Below are 19,527 nucleotides of genomic sequence, written 5' to 3' on the forward strand. Positions count from 1 at the left end.
TACGTCCATCTCCAGATGAAAATGAGGAACAAGTAGAAGAAAAAGAACAGAAGCAGTTCTGGGGCTGGTGAAAAATGGGAAGTAAGGATTTCAAGTTTTGAATGTTCAAGCCCTTTAGCGTTCTTTCGTCGTTCTTTGTAAATATTTGTACTCTCCGCTTCCGCAACTCTGTACTTTTCTTTATTTGTAAAGACGATGGAATTTTATGAAAAAAGACCGGTATTTGGCTAGATACTACGAGGTTTATTGTTATTTGATTAACAATGTCAGATGTCACCGACGCCTCGATCTCGGGACGTGACATGCAGAAAATGAGAAACATAAATCATAGCAGCAGATCAAACATTATGGATATTATGGAGATTTGTTAATTAATTGGCATGATTAATATATGGTGATTGTTAGTTGATATAATAATGGTGGTTGATAGTTGGTTAATAAATATGGTGACTGATAGTTGAAGAATGTGGAAGATTTTGAGTCATATGTTTTATTTGAAATTTGCCTATAAATAGGCTTCATCCTTGGCCTTGAAGAGCATCCCAAGGTAAGAAACATAAGAAACAATTGAGAAAACTTTTTAAGAAAAATTGAGAGTTTCTTTGTATAAAGTTGAGATAAGAAAAAATATTAAGTGAACGAAAGTTCTCTTGCAAACTTTCCCCATAGAATAAATTTGTTGCTTTCTTTCCATGACGTAGGAAAATTGCCGAACCATGTAAATTTCTTGTGTCTCATTTTTCATTATTTGCTCACACATATAATTTTCTACAAGTTGCATCACATCGAAGTTCAACACCGTATATAGATTTTTGAAAAAGACAAACATGGTGGGGAAAATTCTCATCAATAAAACCCGGAGGTTGATCCATGTAATCAGTTTCTTTAAACTTCCCATGTAAAAAAGCATTTTTAACATCAAGTTGCTTCATAGATGGAAGTTGATTATTAGATATGGATTATCATTTTATAACACTGTAGATGGAAGTTGATTATTAGAAAGACTCCAGTAAGGAAAACTTCAACCCATAAAGACAAAGGAAATTTGCATGAAATAGCATTGTCAAACTGATCTCAACAATGTGTCGACGTTTATGTTCCGCGACTCCATTTTGCTCCGGAGTTCCAGGACATGAACTTTGCATTTGAATTCCACAGTTCTGAACATGCTCGAGAAATTCATCAGAACCAAATTCTCCTCCTCCATCACATTGAAAAGTTTTAATCTTGAGATCAAATTGATTCTCCACAAGCTTCTGAAATTTTTTAAGCATGAAAAGAAATATGATTTCCTCTTTAATGGATAAATCTATGAGAATCTTGAACAATCATCAACAAATATCACGTAAAATCGAAAATATTGGTTTGAGAGAACTGGGGCTATTCCCAAAGAACTTAGTGAATCTTCTCGAGAGGTAATGCTGAAATTTTATTAGAATTATTGATTGATAGCTTACCAATCTTCCCCAGTTGACAACTAAAGCATACAGATAGTTTAGTTTCCCACCTACTAACATCAATAATATTTTCCCTGTTTAACAATGATAAGGCCTTAGAATTAGGATGATCAATTGGTTGATGCCACAAAGTTGAAGATGTGTCACTTTTCCTTATTGCTGCATAAGTCTCTTGAGAGTTGTCTTCTAAAGAATAAAGTTGTCTTTGTTTATGCCCCCTGGCTATTATTCTTTGAACTTTGTTCTAAACAAAAAAAAAAAAACAGAATCTGATAATTCAAAGATACATTCATTATCAGAAGTAAGCTTCCCGACTGACGACAAATTCTTTTTCAACCCAGGGATGACTAGAACATATTTTAGATTTAGTTTTTCTTCCTTTGTATAGACAGTGGTTTCTCCGGTATGTGAATAGGCAATTCACCATTATCAACAAAAATAACATTGCTGCCTTTATAATGTTTAGCATAGTTTAAGCACGTTCCAGATTCGATGATTGTTCTCACTGTACCAACACGCGGTCACTCATCCCATAATTATCTCAAGTTAAGTACGCTTAACTTTAAAGTTTTCAAGTAATGAGCTCCTGAAACAATATGTACCATATCGATATGAATAATACCTTAAAAAATCTTTTATATCTTCTTCAAATATATAGTCACGTACTTGCATGATCTTGGAATCCCGTTCATTTTTGGACGGGGTATCACATAAGTTACCTGCACCATTTTCCATGCATGTGTGAAGATGCTCATGACTCAGCATATAAGGATGGATCACCATCACAAAGTTTGAGATTTGCTAGTGCTTGAGGCAAATCATCAGTCTGATTTGAGTAATCAAACCTATGCCAACAATCAATGGCACTAAGATTATCTTTTCTGCAGATTTGATAATTGAGTTTATCATCACTGTTGTTCGTTGGTGGTTGTTGCCGCTCGACGCCGTAACCTTTTTTTGGATGTTGTGTTTGTCAATCAATTATCATTGAAAAGTTATGATTGGCCCATTTTTAGTGTTATAGTTTCCAGCCGGAGTAAAACCTCGACATTGAATGGTCCTCTACCATCTCGAACATTTCGACCACAACCTCGTTGGCCAAAAAGACTTGTGCATGCTCTATGCAAACTCGTTCCTCGTCTCTTTGAATCTGGATAATTTTCTAATGCCCTTGCAAAGCAGGCACAAATTGGTTGCAGGTGGGATATATATGGCGGTTTTTGTCACCATAGCGAGGCGAAAAGTTTCATTTTTTGGTCATAACCCACGTGCAAATTAGAAAAGTTGGTCAAGATCAGTAACCGACTTTTTAACTGATGCAAGTTCATCATAAATTGACTTGAAATCCTTCAAATATTCGTCTAAAGATCGTGATCTTTTAATTTCTTGATTGTCATCAACATGTTTTTCAATAGTCCTTCCTTTTCATTGGTTGTCAAGAGAAGTCCAGAGAGAGCAAGCAGATCCAATCTCTTCAGTGGATCCCTGCATATCTTCCCTCGTAGTGCTAAGAATCCCAGAAATGATCAAAACCGTCATTGGTGATCCAAGTTGCATAAGCTGTATTGGGAAATATTTTGCCGTCGTTCTCTAATTCTGCTGCAGGTTTCCACCCATCTTTCTCTAGATGGTGGAGAACGTACACCCAAACTACAAGCAAGAATCTGAGATCTCTACATAAGGTAATATGTGGTGCTTAGCTTAACAGAGATAAGGCTAGCTAGCACCTTGATGAAAAGATTGGATGATGAGGTTTGGTTCCTCTATTGATTAAGAGAAGAATTTTTTATATGAGTAGGTCTCTTGTGAAACGGTCTCACGAATCTTTATCTGTGAAACAGGTCAACCCTACCGATATTCATAATATAAGTAATACTCTTAGCATAAAAAATAATACTTTTTCATTGATGATCTAAATAAGAGATACTCTTAGCATAAAAAGTAATAATTTTTCATGGATGACCCAAATAAGATATCTGTCTCACAAAATACGACCCGTGAGACCGTCTCACACAAGTTTTTGCCTTTTTATATATAATTATGGTTTGCAAGATTATGGCTCTAATATCATGAAAAACTTTGTTGGTTTGTCTATGTTACACTGGTAGTGTTTCTCGTTCTATTCCAATATCATTAGATCATATCGATGTCTAGTATTTTTATGAAAATTGACATATATGTCTAACATTTGATCGAGGAGAAATATTCATGTGTAGAAGGTGAATTATTTTATCAAAATTCTTTGCCATTTTTGCTTCTGACAGATTTGTTGTTATAGTATCTGTATCAATCTTGTTTGACTTACCTTTTCTTCATTAATTTCCTTATCACGGCTCACTTCCAAAATCAGGATTCGTAAGCATGTTGGTGTCGCTCCCTAAATTGAATCTGGTCCGTTGGATGCACATTATAATGTTTTGCACATATTTTATGTAGAACCAATTTATTTATTATTAATTCATGAGAGTTTAGTGCTGATACTGTAATGACGAGTAAGGAATGTTTATAATATGCGTAAATAAAATTATTTAACTGATGAGTTCATATTAGTTTACATATATTGGAGGTTTATGGTTCATCTGACAATGATATCTCAAGTTTGAGATAAAATATCATATTCGAGACTCAAATATAACAAACATTCTCCCCGACTCAATATCAATAGGCCACAATTCAACACTGGTTTTATAATGTAAAATTCCATCCATTTGTTAACATAAAACTTATAATATAGTTTGGTAATCGGCCATGTCAATCTCCATTTGCATATCTTTGCAAGCATTCCTATTACAAAACGTACACGTAACAACTGCATAATTCTTGACTTTTTTTATACGATTTCTTTCATTTTATATATATAAACTGAAGCTATTTATTTAATCAAGGACCTATACTTGAGTAAATAAATAACATGATTAATTAAACAAGTCAACGATATTTTATATATATTGTCACAAAGTACGATGTTGTCTTCATTTTTTATATTTATGTATTTTGTATANGATCATTAGGTCACCCACGCTGGTGCTGTAGGGGTCATTTGGCCAGCACCAAATACGACATCGCATCATTTTGATATGACAATTTACTCAAACAGTTATTATTAGGCTTAAATAAAAATTACCAACAAAAGAAAATCTATCAAAAATTCTTTTCTTATTTACTTTTTTAATACCTGTAATTTCGGGTTCAAAATAAATTTGAAACCTATATATATTGCTGGGGAAAAAAGCAAATAAACGAAGTAACATGATTGTTTTAAATGACGATGAAACTCGAAATCGCTATCATTTGGTACATATTAAATAAACTCTCAAGTTGCACAATAATCTGCGAAACACGTTAGTTAAGTGAACCACAATAGATAAAATATGTGTGACAAGCTCGTCCGAAAAAGTTTTTGATATATAGAATTAAACTCATAGTCTTATCAAACGCTGAGTTACTAGAGAAACGGTAGGTATACCAAGTGTGTGTGAATATAATATATATATATATATATATATATAGAAAGTACGAAAAGAAAATAATATAATGTGTTTGTTACCTGTTAGAGTAATTTCCTCTTGGAAATTTCATTATTCGAGGAAAAGGCTATCGTTTCCATTAAATTCTAAAATGACATAAAAATACTCTCAAGTAAGAAATTGTGCATTAAAATTGTCCTTCAGACATGTCCACGTCCAACTCTAACGGTCAGACCTGCTACAAACTTTTCACCGGTTTGACTTCCAGTTTCCAAATAAAACCAAACTCATTCTTCAAATTTCATCAGCAATACATCGTCATTCAAACTCAGAACTCACTGTTCTATTCTAATCAATGGAGGCTGCACCAAATCTCAGTTTCACATCTGAATCTATAGCTCCTTGTCCACCGGCGTCTGCCAATAATAGTTTCACAGTTCTTGCCATTGCAGTATTATGCATTGCAGCCGCAGTTTTTTTGCTCCTCAGCTACTATGTTTTTGTCATCAAAGGCTACTTCAGATGGCAGCAAATCGACCCGTTGAGGCATTTTTCCTTCCGGCCGCGGGAACGGTTGGATGTTGAAGATTCCGTGTCATTCCGATCACCGCCGTGGCAAAGCCGAGGGCTCGATGAGTTTCTGATTCGAGAAATTCCAACCTTCCAGTATAGAGAGAGTGAATCAGCAGAAATCTGCAACAGTAGCAGCAGATTTTTGAAATGTGTGGTCTGTTTGAATGAGTTCCAAGAAAATGACTTGTTGAGAGTTCTTCCCAAGTGTGCTCATGCCTTCCATTCAGATTGTATTGATGTGTGGCTGCAAAAGAACTCCAACTGCCCTTTGTGCAGATCAACCATTTCGGACAGGAACGGGTATCGGATCGAGAAAATAATCGCTCCAAATTCATCACCTCAACATTCGGAACCAGTTGGTGGCAGAAATATTGGGGGGTATGAAGACTTTGTAGCGAGGGAAGATGGAACAGGGAGTTTATCCAGTAGACAGCAAGAAACAATTAGAGATGATTTGAACAGATTCTTGGTGCAATCTTTAAGTCATTCCTCAAGAAAGTTTCAGAAATCTAAACCCGGAAAGTTTGAAAAAGTTTTGAGCATGGGAGACGAAGGGATTGATGTAAGACACGAAGATAATCAGTTTTCGGTTCAGCCCATCCGAAGATCCTTTTCAATGGATTCTGCTGTGGATCGCCATGTATATATATCAGTTCAAGAGATTTTAGTGCATAATAGGAATCTTAGACATGCTAGAAACAGTGAAGAAAGCAGCAGCAGAAGCCAAAGGACCATTTTTTCTTTTGGACATGGAAGCATATCAAGAAATGCTGTCCTTCCTGTTGAATCATAGTCATGAAATTTTTTTTAAGAATACATTACCTTGTTCATGAATTTCAGTTTTCTGCTTTTTCTTGTTACAAATTTTCCATCTCATTTTTAGGATTGAAGTAAATAAATCGTAACCAAACCGAACATAACGGAATTGAAGTTCATAGGTGAAGCAAGTAGAAGAGTGGTCTTTCTTGAATGACAAATTTTAAATTAATTCATTAAATTTAAGTTTCAATATGACGAATTTTCTATCATTCATCATTTGATGGTAAAGAAAACAATGAAAAATTTCACAGAATCACATAGGAGAAATCAATTTTTCGCTTAAGCTCTTTCCAATTTTTAAAAAATTTAATTTCCATCTATTTGTTTGATTATTCTCAACATTGAGAGTACAATAAATTTCAAATTTTTGTACCTATATTGTTCTACAATAAATTTGGCAGCACGAGTTCATCTGGGATAAATATCATCAAAAATAATATCTTTGCAATTTTTTTTGTGTGAAAATATCTTTACAGATTTGAAGGAACTGGGTGATGACGAGCATCTTACTTACCTTCCAAATCAATCATACGAATCTTATATTTGCACATATAATATATTCTCTTTCAATGGTTAGAACTTAAAACCAAGAATATAATCAGGTAAGACCTGCAGTATCAACGGGGTTCTCTAAATTCCTATATATATCATCCAATGGAAGGTTAAATTTGGAGGCTGGAGAAAATTAGTCTGCTGGCTTGGCTAGGTACTACTGGTCGTCAGTTCCATCCCCACCAAAGGCTCTTTGTGCAGTGACTGTCATTCGAGTTTTGCTGCCGTAAGACACTTTCTCGAACGACTGGAGCAAATGTAGAAGCTTCTAGATGACTCTGTGATCGATCCTTGAACAGGCTCCCCATTTATCATCATATGTTGAAATTTTAAATTTCGAAATAGTTAAGATCAATAGAACATTACAACCACCTTAAGTTTGACAAATATGGGGAAAAAATAGGAGAGTTGACACATTCTGTTTAAAAAGTTTAGTGTTTGCATTGCAAATAGGTCGCACCTCAAGAATGATTTCTCCATTTTCCCCTGGGAACTCCTCTGATAGTCTGATTGTGGTGTGAATCAAAGGGTGAACCGTATTTTCGGTTGCCGTGATCTTTGAAACCTAAGGGACTAAAAATGCCTGAAAATAATCACAAATTGTTCAATTTAGCCAAAGCAGAAATGAAGTTAAACATTTCCAATAATTAAAATATGGTTTAGATTTATTTAACTTTGAAATAAGAATAATTAATTATTGGTTAAAACAAACAGGTTCGAGTTTAACCAGGAATTTATAAAGTTCATATTGTAGTACTTTGTCTGTTTTGCCGAGAGAAGGCTCTTATGGGTGATTTTAATGAACTTATATTTTCTGAGGTGTCCTTCGGTAAAATCCTTGATTGTTTTGTAAAAGATCCATGAATAATAAATCAAACGGAATAACCTGAGTTATAAATGATATCAAGGTATGATGTGAGAAAAATTGATGCCATCTCTCCATTACAACCATCGATCCCTGTGTACTGCAACGACAATTTCACTCATTTCAGTTTCACATAATCAACAATTATAACAAATGGTACAAGCTCTAGGGATATAATAACAACAAAAAAAGTGCCAAGTACTCTTAATATAGCATCTGATTAGACAGTTATGATGAAATTCTCCGGATTATAGTGACTCACCTATCAAAATCATAAATTCTCTCATCATTACAAATGCGAAATATAAAACAATACTCAAGACTTTAAATTATCCATGGACATGTTAATCTCCCAAAGGTATGACAACCAAAGCCTGGGACGGCATCAGCAGAACATGGTAAATAGCTAATTCATTTAAACAAACTATGCAAGAAACAAGGAAACAATAAATCATCGATATCCTAAAATCATAACCATTAGTCACTATCAAATTCAAACTCAGACGGATTGTAATTGGACCCAAGCATCTGTGACATACTTTCAAAAATTTTTTCCATGGCAATATCTTGGATGGGCATTATCCACGTCTAGCAAAATCTTCTTCATATATTATGAGTCGCAATAACAAACCTGAAAGAAAGTTTCAAACACTAGCCTCACAGTTACAGAATTCTCCTGCCCACGCAGTCTTTTGGGCATATAATGTGTGAGATGAATAACCAATAATAATGCCCCCTGGGGATCTAGGACAAGAAACTCATCTTAAATTGCAGCCCGGCTTACAGGTGTTACAGTTCCAAACACCACAGCATACCAGAATAAGTTGCAACCAAATATCTGCAAGGTTAAATTAAGTCTAGAGGGAAGGGAATTTTAAATATCATTCATTTTCAACTTACATGGCCTTCCAGTAAAGATTCTTTAGGAATGCAATGATTCTAAGCACAGCAGCAAAGCCACCAGAAACGAATGGGATAAACGTTGCAATAATAGTCGAGATAGGAGAAGGAACCTGCTTTAGATAACTATGCTGCCATTCATCCGGTGCTTGAACAAATGGTCAGCCTGCAAAATCATATGAAAATGCTAAATATTTAAATAGCAAAAATAAAAGTGAGCTGGCATTTGCCCAAAGTAGCCCTATGTTCAATTACACCAAGATAAATATCTCCTTTTTACCCTCCCCTTGCTCCTGTTCCCATATCCTGCAATAAAACTGGGAGCATCCAGGAGGGGATAAAAAGCTCCCTTCTGGCGCCAATAATCGAGACTTGATATTTTGAGGAGATTGAGAATTTTGAGAAATTTGTTTGAAAAAATCAAAAGGGTGGAGGTATTTGTAGGAGAAAATCGAAAAAAATTGCAACGGAAGACCGCCGGTCCAGGTCGAGCCGGCTGGTTGACCGTTGCAAAACGGCCACGTCATTGATTATCAATGACCACAAAATCATGGCCGTTGATTTCAAAAACAATAATTTAAAAAAAAAAAAACCGGCAGATCAACGGGTTATCTACCCGTAAACCGTTATCTGACCGCCTTAGGGCGGTTCCCGTCATGGTTGCCCTTGGTCAGGCGCAATGGGGAAATATCGAAAATAATAGAAATTTTATATGCAATTTATCTAAGAATTCCAGATCAGCCCCCTCCTCCCCAAATTCCATTGAACCATTCAGTCTCTTAATCCCACCTCCTCTACCTGGAACTCCTAGTCAGTCCTTAAAATGTGCGAGAGTATATAGGTTACCTGTTAAACATGCTTTCCAGAATGCACCAATTCAAGATCCGTTCTGGGGTCTTTGGCAGTACAAGATGACGCCGAACAGCACCTGGAATCCATGTGGATACTGGGAATACAAGAACTCCTTTATTAAGCATTCTAATCACGTAATTCTCCTTGCGACCTTGCCCGTCAGTATACCGTGAATGGAAAGATCCTTGACAACACATAACTGCCGCACATTTTGAACTTGAGCAACCCTTTCCAGTATCAATGCCCATTAATAAGTCTGCAATTCATTATCTGCCTGCCGCATGGAGACTGCATAAAGATATCAATTTGGTATAATCAACAGAAACCCACATGTATAAACAAATTTAAGCATGGAGAAATAAAAGGAGGAATCATCGATTCATAAAAGAACTTTATGTGATTTAAAACCACCTTATCTTGTCTATCCACACCTAGTGTAAATAAAAGGTATTTTCCTCAGAGCAAAATAGTTTCAAATGCTTGAGCAACTATTTACCCATCATTTCTGTTTCAAATTCAAAGTGAGAAAAGGCACCATTTTTCCTCCCTAGACTCATAAAACCAATACATCAAAGTCAACCACACGAAACCAGAAAGAAAGCAAATACAAAAATAATCAAAGAAATGGAAACATTAAACCCAACTAACATACAACTCGAAGAGAAACTTACCCCAAATCCAATAAAAATTATCGGCAGACCATCGGCCAAGCAAGTGAATTTTCAAGAAATAATATTATTTCTTTACAAGGGAAAAAATAATTCTTCCTCTCAAGTCTCAACCATGTCCAAGTTTTCAATGGGGCCCAAGTGAATTTCCTTTACAATGGGCCTAAGGCAGTCCAACTCCTTAGCCCATCTATGTGGATATGCTTCATCGTCCCTTTCGGCCCAAATTTAACAAACCTAACGAAAAAGGTCAAATTACACAATCACCCTTCCTCATCTTCCCGCGGGAACCTTTGGCGCCGAGAAGACACCCGCGCACCTTCGCATATATCAGTATAGCACTCCCTCCATCTCACCTTCACTGTGTGTCTGAGCTATGGAATCTGCTAAATCTTCGTTGCTGAATGTGTGTAAGTCGAAGAAGCCGCTCCATTCATCTTCGGGTCCACGGAACCGGAAGATCTCGGGCTCCGACTCGAATCCATGGACTGTCAAAACTCCCGGGAAGACAGCTGATCCGCCTCGCCGTATGCGCCACCCTAGTGCGGCAATGTCGATTAAAGAAATCAGGGAGGCGGCGCTAAAGCTGCGGGAATCGGGTTCCGGCCAGAGTACAAATCCTGGCCCGGTCGTTGGATCAACAAACGAGCATTTTGATACCTGGTCTGAATCTGCGGCCACTGTTAAGCAGAAAAAGAAACCCGCTGATGGAGAGATTAAGCTTCCGGAAAAGTAAGTGAATGCCGTAGCTATTGTATGCTAAATCAAAGGCGTGTTGTATTTTTGTATATGTTGTGAATTTGGGGACTCTGAAAATGATCTAGAATGCTGTGACTGGTTTTGGATAATGAAATTAAATGCTTTATGATACATGTGTTTCAGGTATGAACTATTGGATAATTTTTTCAATAGCTTGGATAGCTCGCTCCGGCTTCTACAGTTGAAGAGATCAGCAACGTTATTTACTAATGTTAGACCCCAAGTAGAAACTTTAACCGATAGGTGTGCAAGATCGGATTAAAGAGTTCTCTTTTCACTTTTTCATTTATTATCTTTTTTGTGCTGGCAAATTGATTTTTTTATTTTTTGGTATGGACAAAATTTCAGAAGGTTTACACATAGCCATTTAGCTCAACTGAAGTTTATCATGCCGGATGTCATTGAGATTGAGAAGGTTCTTAGGCGTGATGAGCGCACTTGCTGTGTTAAGCCTGATCTTCGTATCAGTTTGAATGTTAAAGCCATTGGGGATGGAAGTAATGCTAAATCTGATAGTCGAAATGTGCAGCAGCTGAGGAAAGTCTTCCGTGCTCGGCTAGTTGAATTCTACAAGTCCCACCTGGTGGTACAAAATTTACTTGCCAAGTAGCCTATGAATTGCATGTGATGTTAGCTCCTTTTATGGGTATATATAAAAATTTTAATGTGATTTTAGATATGAAGCAAACTTATAGTTGGCACCACATGCCAAGATGGTGGTGTTCATTAATGTGATCATTGGTACTCTGCATAATTTGGTTTTCTATGTGGAGAATTGCTTGGTTCATTTGTATTTCATCAATTTGTGCACGGTTTTCATATCACTATGATTCCTTGTATCATGTCAAACTGAATTCATGGTGGAAAAGTATTCCACCACGTGATGCATCATAATCTGATTTCATGTGACTTATGTTATGAATAAGCTATGCAGGCAGGCTAGGAAATCCGACCTTTTGGTCAGGTTGGCTTACAGCGCTAGAATAATGTGTACTGGGAATTCTTTGCTTCATTTGGTTGCCAAAACCTTGAAAAATAAAAATCTTATTGTAAGCTTGTCAAGATAGCTGTTTATCCTGTTGTCGGTTGCCAGTTACTGCTTCTGCTATTCTACATGAATTTATGTGACTGATAGACTGTGCATCTGCTTCAGGGAGATGATGTCCCTGAGGATGAGCTGCCTGAACCATTCAATAGATTGAAGGAAGATTATTCTAGGAACTTGGTTTGCGCCTCAGCTTCATCTCCGACAATTGAGACACCTGACGTGGGATTATTGCTTGGAGACTCATCCAAAGCATCACATATGTCTCTATCGTTTAGGAGAAGCTTCTCACGGGGCTCAATGCACACTGCAGAAAATCTGAGGCAAGAAAAGTCAGTTATCGATGTCCATGTTTTGGTTGATTCAGAACCCAAGTCTGTTCAAAGTTTTTCCGAGAATGCAAGTAGCCCATTTTCTGTCGATTTTCCTTCCGAATCCTCATCTAATGAGGCAGCTTCAGCTCATGTACCACCATCGATCCTTCTTGACACCCACACCCCAGTAAAAAGTGTAAATTTGGCCAAGAATGAAGATGGCTCCTGTACTCTCGGAACTCCGGTGGAACTTTGCTCTACTCCAGCACAGCTGATATGTTCTACGCCCATGCTTCAACCGCCTAAGAGATGTTGCAGGAGCCCAAATGAAGAGTCATCTGGAGCAATGAGCAAACTAGTCAGGCGCCCACCCCCGAACAGGCCTCTGAAATTCGACACACCTGTTAAGATCGCAAATGCTAACAATAAGCTTAGCAGAAGTACATGTGGAAATTTATCAGCCAGTGGCGAAATCTTTGACATTCTTCCAGAGGCTCTTTTACAATCAGTAAGCTCGTATTGCTTGGGTGACACGCCACAAATCAAAATATTTGACATACATATCAACTATTTATTTTAATAAAGATATCAGCTAATGTAGATATAACTTTTGTCTACATCTACAGATACAAGAAAAGGAGAAGAAGGCATTAATGGAGCGTGATCCAGCCATCTCACAAGCGAAGTGGAGGCTGCAAATGATCGCGGGCTTGCCCAAACTCTTTAACATGATTTATTTCCTGTTTCAATCTATTAGACGTTCTGTCCTCACAAAAGAGGAGCTCATTCAGAAGATAATAGCTGGCAATATGGATGTGGTTGACAGAAGTAAGCTCGATTTCTAACAAGGAACTTCTTAATCTTTTCATATTGCAAAAATCGAGTATCGGCTGAATCATGTAATACCATCACAGGGGAGGTAGAAGAACAACTTAGATTGCTGCAAGAACTTGCTCCTGAATGGATTCATGAAAAATCAGCATCTAGTGGAGATCTTCTTGTATGGTAAGTTTTGCAAATACTCCATCACTCAGCAGTTATTCCTCAAATCATAAAGTTTTTTTTGTAAAAGTATAAGTTTCGTATCTCAGCCCAAGCTCAACTGGTTTGATGTGTGAGGTTCAGCATTATATTACGGTTTACAAATATCTTCTTATTTTGCAGTATCAACAAGATATCAAGTCCTGAATCCATTCGGGCTAGACTCGCCGAGGCCAAGTGAGAACTGGCAAGGAAACAAATCAAGTTCTGTGTCAACTTTTTCTAGATGTTGTTCTTGCCCCCCACAGTGATTTGAATAACATGGTGTTTCAATTGTCCGCTGCTTGTATATATTTATTTTGTGTCATCGTGGTAATCCATCAGTTATCTCTCATCAAACCTTTTTTCCTCAGTTTAACTGTTTCAAAGTGCAAAATTGTCGTTGGCTAATTAAGGCGAAGTTGATTGAAGTGATTGGCGATGGTGAAATAAGATTTCCAGAATGACCCAATATTTCTAAAATATAATTTTATTTAATTTGGATCGGATAGCTTGGGTCGTGAATTTACATAGTTAATCATAAAAATTAATACGGATGGATGACTTTGGACAAAAAAAAATTACAAATATAACTCGCAAAATACTACGGAAACTGTCAATTAACAGTATCAAACTCCAACTGAGCACTTGGTTTTATTTTTATGGTTTTTTTAAAAAAAATTATTTGTATGTTTTTTTAATCAGCATAAAGATGAATCCAATTGTTCCAATTCTTGAAGTAATCGCCTTTGCTTTGTCTTTCTTGACAGTTACATCACACAATGCAACATAAAATTGCACCAAAAGATCCTCTAAGATAGAACAAGTGAAGCATGAGGCAAAGGGAATTGCTGGAATTTAGAACTCCTCAGCACCCTTCATTCGGCAGCAACAATTGGGGTGGCGCATCTCCTTTACTAGCAAGAAACATCCCCAAGGCATCATTGGATCAGAGGTATTTACGCCTCAACACCATTAGAGATCGCGACCAAGTCTTCCCTTCGACCACCATTGAAGAAGCCATCTTCAGCTCTCCACCAGCTGCCACCATTGGAGATGAAATTTTCAGCTTCTCAAAGGTTGATGAACCAGCCAAGTGTGAATATCCAGCTGCACCACGTCGAAAAGGGATAATAGGAAGATTGATTTGGAGACCTCGAAAACGGAGTGTAATGTTGGGTTCATTCTCAAACTCGAGATCTAAATGGTTACCCAAAATGGATTCCAAGAGGAGATGGCCTAATGGCTGGTGCTGATTTTGGTTTCAACTTATCACACCTTGTTAAATTTCTTCATCTGAATTCCATTCATGAAGATTCTTCTTAGGATCATTTCTAGCTTCTTTTGTACCTCTTGATAAATAATCAGACTTGTATTTGAAAGAGAGTATTTTAAATATTCTTATATAAGTAAACCAATATCAAAATTGCATTTAAACGAAAAGGCAGTGAAAAGAAAATTAGTCTATAGATAAATGTAAGAATGAGAAAATTATTGTTTCCAAACATCCTATCTGTACATTAAAGCCATTAGACTGAGATCTTAGCATTGTAGTTTGCTATTTGAATTGCACTTCAATACACAACGATGATGGAACGAATCAACTACAAATTTGCATCTCCTAAAAAATTTTCCACATTAAATCAGAAAAAATCACTTCTATAATCACAAAAAAATGTAAAAAGAAACTGAAAGTGTCCAACCTTGGAGTAAATCAAAGAGTGAACTTTTCCCGATTAAGAATGAATCGAATAACTTAGAAAGATCACCAAAAACACCAGAATCCCACCATGTTTTCGCAAAGTCTGATGTTGCTTGCAACCGCGTTTTATAACTTGAAACTGGAAAGGGCTAGGCTACCATCTCTTACATTTTTCTGATACTGAGTAGTAACAAAATCAAGATAACATACTTCTCGGTATAGTGGAGGATTTTCTTTGGATAGAAGCTCTTTTATGGGTCCATAAGCCTTTAGCATTTGCTCAGAACTTGGAAAAAAGAAGCAAGCAGCGGATACACGAGTCCCGACTAATCTAGCCAATACTCTATGCTCCACGCTCTTGAATTTATCATTGGTGATAAGCTGGATGTAACAGATATTTTTCAAAAGCGAAGTTATTAAAACATGGATAAAGAATCTTGAATTGAAATAAGTCGTCTGTATAATTATTACCTGTAGAAGATCTCCAACGTTGGCTATTAAAGCCCCTTCAATTGGAGGAACATCAACCCAGTTATTTTCATGATGAATCTGGAGTCCTCCACTTGAATCCTGTACTACTATGGTGAGAACCGTGGGATCCGAATGCTTAACCGTGCCAAACGTCCTGTCAGGTTCGGGGCAAGCTGGATAGTATAGGCATGTTAAATATTCACTTTTCATGCATTGTATCTGGTTCAACAAATCTTTGCTTAGACCTAGTGCCTCTGAGAATAATTCAGACAAAAGATCTCTCAGATTGATCATGTATTTCAGGTACTCGATGACTTCGCTCCTGCAAACCAGGTTTAAAGGATTTAAGGACGATGATTCAACCAACTGACCAAGGTTCCAAAGATACAGTCTCGTGTCGAAGGTACAGAACTGTTAATTTGCAGGATTCTGGTAAGTTTTTCCAAGAAAACTGAATTCTATACGTTTAACATTGTCCCAAGAATGGATTTTTTAACTTGCGAGATTACAGAATCCATTGTCCTCGCAAGGAGATAAAATATGAAACTTCTGTCATAAAAGCAACTCTACATCCTACAATCTAAATTCATTAATACGAATCATCAAGTACACGTTAGAAAACACCGAAAGGGATACCTGCAAACTAATGGAATAGCCTCAGGTTCCACGATATCATCTTCACAAGTGCAAGAAAATGCATCCCTCCAGCCTGCTACGTCTGATTCTCTGAAATGTCCATTTATATTATAGAACCTAACTTTTCTCCTAGAATCTGAAGAATAAAGGTCCATCTTTGCTTCCGCTGGTTGCTCGTGGAATCTCCTAGTGCTTTCTAGTATAGCTTTCAGCACACATAATGGGACTCCATGGTTGACCATTTGGAAGAATCCCCAAGATTCTGAAGCTTTACGAATCTCATCAACAATCATTTTCCGTCGAGCACCCCCTTTCTCTATTCCTTCAAAATCTATCACCGGAATCTGAAGTTGAAGTTCACCACTATTATCAGTTCTACTAAGCAAACTCTCTGGTGGGCTAATGAAGAATCTTGGGATCTTTTGGATGCCAGAATCTACTAGTCCTTTAACACCTGCTTTCGTTTTCTCGAAGTCCTCCACTTCTTTCTCCCAATCATAATCACTAACATGATCAGTTCCCATATTTCTTTCTTTGCTGTGTTTCTTTTTGTTTTCTATAGGCACTATGTGAAGTATGAATCTGTTGGACTGAGTAATAGTTGGGTAAAAGAATGATACTTTGATACATATCAGGGAAAATTACAAGATAAGCAAACATGTGGGGAACAGAGATTATTGAACTTCGGAATAATGCAGTTCTTAATTAGCGACAGCTTGCTGCTTCTCTTATTTAATACTTTTGTTTCATTATAGAAATCAAGACATTAATTTATAAGGCAATCCACTCTTCTGTCATGTATCTTTAAAAGTAAGCTAACTCCATTTTAGCAGCTTAGTAAACCAAACTCAATGAAACATTTGAAAATTATATTTAAAAATTAAGAATCACACAAGCAGCCGATTTTCTTGCAAACACTACCGATATGTTCTATCGTTAAAAGTTTCAGAAATTTAGTTAAGGAGCCGATTTTCTTGTTTTTGTAGAAATAGTTAAAAACATCTTTTATTTTCCTCATTTCAACCGCAACTGCATGCTTGCTTCGGCTCAGACAGTCCATTGGATATTAAGGTGTGATTTAAGGTTTTTTTTTTTTAAGATAATTTCATATGCAAAACTTAAGTTCTTTTTGAATAGCATATTGATATGGAAACTGCTGAAAGAAACCGTCCACAGGACATCACAAAGGTATAATGAGTGTTCGTACAAAATTTTGTAGATCACGGGCGTATCAGATGTTACAGCAAAACAACACTAATATTACTACTAAAATCTAACTTCTACAAATCAAACCAAGATAAATTTTCAACATATTGTTGGTTCTAATCTCAATAAAAAAATAAGACGCTAAAATTGAAAAAATAAACTCACAACATAATTTTTTTTGTGTACCTACGACAGTACGAAGGAATTTAGAAAGCAAAACAATATATTAAGGTTAATGAAAATGTTAGAAACCGGAATATCTGAAATGAAAAGGTGAAATTTGCCTGAAACTAATGATTCTATGAAATTTTTGCAATTTTTTGAGTTGTGAGTGGCCCTTGAGTTTTGTTCTTTCAAAGTTTTTTCCACTCCCACTCTCTGCTTCCATTTTCACGATCTTGAGCCACGGTCAATCAGTTGAACCGCTTGCCCACTTCTGAATTGATTCTCAAATTATTTAGAATAATTGGTTGGCTTTTGTCAATCAATCTATCCTATATATTGGACTTTGGTTAATTTAATTGAGCCTAAATAATTATAGTCCAAACCCAAACAAAAACAAAAAAAGTCACAATCGTAATGCACAAACAGATATCCATTTTCTTGAAAACAATAAAGTAAATCAAAGCCAATTAACTTGAATGAACCAAATGCAAAGACTTTACCCACCACATAACAATATCAAAAGCCAACAAAATCTCAAAACACATCATGTGGGAAATGCAGACAAGAAACAGGAACAGATGATGAAAACACACAAATCTTGAAACTCCCAAAAACGCACCAATATCAAATAAACAAAACTTGTTTTTTAGCTAACATGGCATCACCTTTACTCAAGAATGGAGTTTTCACCAATGGGGTTTTTGCAGAGATAAAACCAAATGGAGCCAATGGGCCGCTGGTTCTTTATGTTGGGAGAAGTGAACTATGGATGGTTGATGTGAAGTGACAGAAGAAAAATGGACCCCAAGAATCATTCTTTATCATTTTCAATATAAAAATATTTGATAAAAATAAAAATAAAAATAAGAATGAATGCTTAATGAGGACAAAACATGGAAGGAAGAAGTAGTTGCGGTTTGGACCATTATGAAAACGGGAAGAAATTTATGTCAATATCTGCCAATCCATCAGTCATTTTACCATCTCATGAAGATGGGGTGGTTTCCTTTAATGGTATGATTATGAAAATGGATGGTTACAATTTAAGATTTTATAATTAGGATTTAAGCTCTTCCAACGGTAAGATACTGCTTTATTTGGCTATATCATCCTGATAAAAATTTTTCAAGTTCCCGATTTGGACCAATTTGTTAAATATTAATATTCTCGCTAAATTAATAAAATAATAATTTTAGCTTCTTTTTTCAACAAGATTTTCAACGACGCTAGCCACAATTTATTATAAAATTATGGATTGACAAATGTTTTTTTCTAAAGTAATAAAATTTTATGGCGACATAGAGATAGATATCCATATATATAAATTGAACTTTGTTTTGTTTCCCAACAAGATTTGAAACTAAATTTGCCTTTTCTTGGTTTGTCATGTAGTGTGTGTTGGAAAAAGTTGCAGAAATATTTAAAATAATACAAAACTCAAACTTATTAAAATAAAAATTTACGATAAAAATTAAAAATCTCAAACTCACAAAATATATTAAATTATATATTTTTATAAAATTTTCTCCACTCAATTGTGTTTTTCTTCACAAATTGAGAGACCTATTTATAGAATTTCTTTGGAAATAATTCAAAAATAAATATCATTGCATACAACATCACACATTAATTTTCAATATTTACAACTCTTATTTTCAACACTCAATCTCTTATTTTCAACACTCTCCCTTGTGATGATGATCATGATACAATGATTGTCTTCATTACGTGTTTTTATAATGCCTCATTAAAAACCTTATTAGGAAAAACTCATTGAGATAAAAACTATAGTAAGGGAAAAAGAGTGCAGTCACGTAAATTCTCTCTCATGTTGACATGAACATTTCTTCACAAATTTCGTAGATTGTGCATCCCAATATTATATACATGTTTTCTGAATATTGTCGTAAGAAGTGCATTTGTGAAGAGATTTGATGAGTTTTCACTTGACTGAATGTGACGAATATCAATATCTTTATTATTCTCAAGCTCTCGGGAGAATGCGAAGAACTTAGGGGAATATGTTTAGTTCTGTCGCTTTTTATGTATCCTTATT

General features: G+C 36.0%; 3 protein-coding genes and 1 long non-coding RNA gene across 10 annotated transcripts; 2 read left to right on the forward strand and 2 right to left on the reverse strand.

The window, feature by feature from the left end:
• Positions 1 to 5,117: 5,117 nt before the first annotated feature.
• LOC140991338 (RING-H2 finger protein ATL1-like) lies at positions 5,118 to 6,323 on the forward strand. The gene has a single exon (XM_073461251.1). The coding sequence runs from the start codon at positions 5,280 to 5,282 to the stop codon at positions 6,288 to 6,290; it is 1,011 nt and encodes a 336-aa protein (XP_073317352.1). The 5' UTR covers positions 5,118 to 5,279; the 3' UTR covers positions 6,291 to 6,323.
• A 550-nt stretch (positions 6,324 to 6,873) lies between these two features.
• On the reverse strand, positions 6,874 to 10,238 carry LOC140991339 (uncharacterized). Of its 2 annotated transcripts, XR_012177842.1 has the most exons (7): positions 10,157 to 10,238; positions 9,480 to 9,773; positions 8,634 to 8,799; positions 8,273 to 8,571; positions 7,996 to 8,107; positions 7,755 to 7,833; positions 6,874 to 7,451 (listed from the first exon to the last, which is right to left on the reverse strand). It is a non-coding gene; the product is annotated as an uncharacterized lncRNA (long non-coding RNA). The 2 variants fall into 2 exon arrangements; XR_012177841.1 differs by lacking the exon at positions 7,996 to 8,107.
• Positions 10,239 to 10,420: 182 nt separating this feature from the next.
• LOC140991755 (CDT1-like protein a, chloroplastic) lies at positions 10,421 to 14,648 on the forward strand. Its single transcript, XM_073461894.1, has 7 exons — positions 10,421 to 10,885; positions 11,036 to 11,155; positions 11,261 to 11,498; positions 12,066 to 12,779; positions 12,898 to 13,099; positions 13,186 to 13,276; positions 13,436 to 14,648. The coding sequence occupies exons 1-7, from the start codon at positions 10,530 to 10,532 to the stop codon at positions 13,491 to 13,493; spliced, it is 1,779 nt and encodes a 592-aa protein (XP_073317995.1). The 5' UTR covers positions 10,421 to 10,529; the 3' UTR covers positions 13,494 to 14,648.
• A 183-nt stretch (positions 14,649 to 14,831) lies between these two features.
• Positions 14,832 to 18,333, reverse strand: LOC140991756 (1-aminocyclopropane-1-carboxylate oxidase homolog 12-like). 6 transcript variants are annotated; one of them, XR_012177948.1, is made up of 4 exons: positions 16,101 to 18,333; positions 15,465 to 15,786; positions 14,995 to 15,374; positions 14,832 to 14,912 (listed from the first exon to the last, which is right to left on the reverse strand). XR_012177948.1 is itself a non-coding variant. In XM_073461899.1 (4 exons), exons 2-4 carry the CDS (start codon positions 16,622 to 16,624, stop codon positions 15,120 to 15,122), a joined length of 1,101 nt encoding a protein of 366 aa, XP_073318000.1. In that variant the 5' UTR covers positions 16,625 to 16,682; positions 18,137 to 18,333; the 3' UTR covers positions 14,832 to 15,119. The 6 variants fall into 6 exon arrangements, 5 of the variants coding, with proteins under 5 accessions (XP_073318000.1, XP_073317998.1, XP_073317999.1 ...); XM_073461899.1 differs by having other exon boundaries at positions 14,832 to 15,374; positions 16,101 to 16,682; positions 18,137 to 18,333; XM_073461897.1 differs by having other exon boundaries at positions 14,832 to 15,374; positions 16,101 to 16,690; positions 18,137 to 18,333.
• Positions 18,334 to 19,527: the final 1,194 nt, after the last annotated feature.

This window comes from Primulina huaijiensis, chromosome 13 (assembly GCF_012295235.1).
Source record: "Primulina huaijiensis isolate GDHJ02 chromosome 13, ASM1229523v2, whole genome shotgun sequence".
Taxonomy (NCBI): Eukaryota; Viridiplantae; Streptophyta; class Magnoliopsida; order Lamiales; family Gesneriaceae; genus Primulina; species Primulina huaijiensis.

Bases quoted from the DNA above. Each gene is read 5' to 3' on its own strand.
- LOC140991338 (XM_073461251.1), top strand. From the start codon at position 5,280: ATGGAGGCTGCACCAAATCTCAGTTTCACATCTGAATCTATAGCTCCT.
- LOC140991755 (XM_073461894.1), top strand. From the start codon at position 10,530: ATGGAATCTGCTAAATCTTCGTTGCTGAATGTGTGTAAGTCGAAGAAG. The intron at 10,886-11,035 runs GTAAGTGAATGC...CATGTGTTTCAG, and splicing joins GAGATTAAGCTTCCGGAAAA to GTATGAACTATTGGATAATT. The intron at 13,277-13,435 runs GTAAGTTTTGCA...CTTATTTTGCAG, and splicing joins AGTGGAGATCTTCTTGTATG to TATCAACAAGATATCAAGTC.
- LOC140991756 (XM_073461899.1), bottom strand. From the start codon at position 16,624: ATGGGAACTGATCATGTTAGTGATTATGATTGGGAGAAAGAAGTGGAG. The intron at 15,787-16,100 runs GTATCCCTTTCG...CCTGGTTTGCAG, and splicing joins GCTATTCCATTAGTTTGCAG to GAGCGAAGTCATCGAGTACC. The intron at 15,375-15,464 runs GTAATAATTATA...TGTTACATCCAG, and splicing joins ACGTTGGAGATCTTCTACAG to CTTATCACCAATGATAAATT.